The sequence below is a fragment of the Solanum lycopersicum genome, chromosome 2, assembly GCF_036512215.1.
Source record: "Solanum lycopersicum chromosome 2, SLM_r2.1".
Classification (NCBI taxonomy): domain Eukaryota; kingdom Viridiplantae; phylum Streptophyta; class Magnoliopsida; order Solanales; family Solanaceae; genus Solanum; species Solanum lycopersicum.
Window position 1 is genome coordinate 36,506,518 of NC_090801.1, and position 2,321 is coordinate 36,508,838.

Here is a 2,321-nt window from a genome sequence, read left to right on the forward strand (position 1 = left end):
GATTACTTTTCAACACTCGCTCTCAGAACAAAGTCACACTAATTCATACCTATTGCCATAAGCTTGCCCTTATTTTCACTGCCTTAAGTTTGCTATACAACCCTTAGGATCACGGTAGGACTTTCTTAGCTTGTAACATAGGCTCAGAGTCAGGTAGGGTATATTTAGGTATACTTTAGTGACTTTTTGCCCTCCTTGACAAATCGGCTAAACCTTCCACTTTCTATCACTTTATCTCGCCCAGTTTCTCCCATTCTTTCACCTTGCTATTATCCCTTCTTTTTTCATTTGTGTAGGTGACTGTGTTCCTTTTTTTTCTCTCTTTTTTTTTCGACGAGTTCTTGAGTAAATTTGCTTTTGTTCTTTCTCTCTCTTTGTTCTTTCAACCCCACTTTCCAGAGCATTCCTCAAAACAACCACCCTCAACTCATGGCTTTGCCATGAGTCAAGGTACACAATACCCAAAGTCAGGTCAGGGCCATAACGAAGGTTGTTTATGCATTAGCAACCCTCAACTTATGCTTTTGGCATAAGCTGAGGTGCACATGTCCAAGGAGGGACCAGGGCCAACATATTGTTCCTAGAAAAGATCAGTTGGGGTGAAAAAGAAAGGTCTAATTTTAAGCTCAGGTTATTTGGATCAAAGAAGGATAACTTTCATTTGGTTTCTTTTATTTAGGCTAGAAATGGGATATCTTCAATAAGGTCCTATGATCCTTTCCTAATTGTCTGTTACAGCTTACTTCTAGCAGGACTAACCAGGCAAGTTCTAGCTCAGTACCAATAGTGGACTATTCAAGTTTCTTCACACTCACTTGACATCTCATCACTATACTAGATTATTAGATACCTAGTTCGCATTGAAGACATAGGGTAATGCAATGGTGTAATTCTATTTCATGCTTAGAGCCACACAATTATCAATTGCTATGCCTAGTCATACAACATTTTCCAGTTTTCTCAGGATATCATTTTAGCCATCATGCTTCAGAGTTTAACTATGCACAAAAGATATAAACATGCCGGTTCAACAGAAAAAGTAATCAGTCTTTTGGGGGAAAAGAACATATGCAAGAAAACCCCAAAAGAGGATAGTGAGTTGGGCTACTCAGACTTCACCCTACACTCACTTTCCATTTACCCCACCCCAACAAAAAAAACATGCAATTGTCCCCAATGCATAAAAAAAATCTAAATATTAGAGTGGTAGGTGAAGCAAACCTGTGGCGCAAAGCTCCGTCGATCAGCAAGATGGTGGGTCCAGTTTCCCGAAACCCACGTCCTCTGCAATCTGGACACCCTCAGTGGTGTCCTTAGCAACACCCGCACCATCAGTAAGGCCTCCTGCTGTCTCTTCAGTGCGGGAGATAGACGCCCCAGCCGCTAACTGTGATGCTCTGATCTGGTGTGCCTCCTCCTCAACAATTGAGGCTCTCCTCGCAGCCTTCATCTCTCGGCGCTCCTTCTTCCTTGCTCGCACAGTCTCTTGAGGGGGAGGTGATGGAATATCTGACGTAGTAAACAGAGTTGCTAGCACGGTGTCCTCAGCAGGCTCGACAGAAGGAGTCTCAGACTCCGGCACCCTCGCCTCTAGGATCGTGTCGATGTCGGCACGACGACTGTCGACTGCAGCCTGAAGAGTCGACACATCTACTGGAGGGGCTGGACGGGCTAACACTCTCAACTCAAAGGCGTCCAGACGCTGGTTGACCTCAGCAATCTTCCGCTCTGTAAACTGCTGCATCTTCCTCTCTAGACGCGCTTCACACTCAGTAATCAACTTCTGCATCCATGGCTGGATATGATGCAGAAGAGTGGCCATCTGTGCCTCTAGTTTTTGGACCCTAGCAAGCGGGACCTGTACCGGTAGAGGGGCTGTGCGAGAGGAGCTCGGGGCTGGGCTACTACCCGGGATAGACTCGACCGGGGTAGTGTTAGTGGACACCTATGTAGCTGCGCGGGCCTGGGCTACCGTATCCGCAAGATCATCAGAAAGTGGTGGTAGCTCAGGATGGGGCCCTCTACGTGGGGCCAACTCATTAGCCTCGTCTCTGATGAGGCTGACGTCAAAGGTGCCCTATGGGGTCTTCAACTTATCTATGTGCCATATGGGCACACCTGCGGACCTACAGAGGGCAAAGATCATACATGGGAAGGGGTAGGTAGTAGTGACCTTGAATGTCCTCTCGTGAATGACTGCTTGGAGAAGCAATGCAAAGTCCACCTCGAATCCGGCTATCATCGCTGCCATCAACAATGCTCGATCCCAGCTGACGATGTTATCAGCAGCTGTGGGGGAAAGGTAGTGACGGATGAGCACC

The 2,321-nt window shown here is 46.8% G+C and overlaps 1 protein-coding gene across 1 annotated transcript; it reads right to left on the reverse strand.

The window, feature by feature from the left end:
• Positions 1–1,243: 1,243 nt before the first annotated feature.
• LOC138342009 (uncharacterized) lies at positions 1,244–1,822 on the reverse strand. Its single transcript, XM_069294190.1, has one exon. The coding sequence runs from the start codon at positions 1,820–1,822 to the stop codon at positions 1,244–1,246; it is 579 nt and encodes a 192-aa protein (XP_069150291.1).
• Between the last annotated feature and the right edge of the window lie 499 nt (positions 1,823–2,321).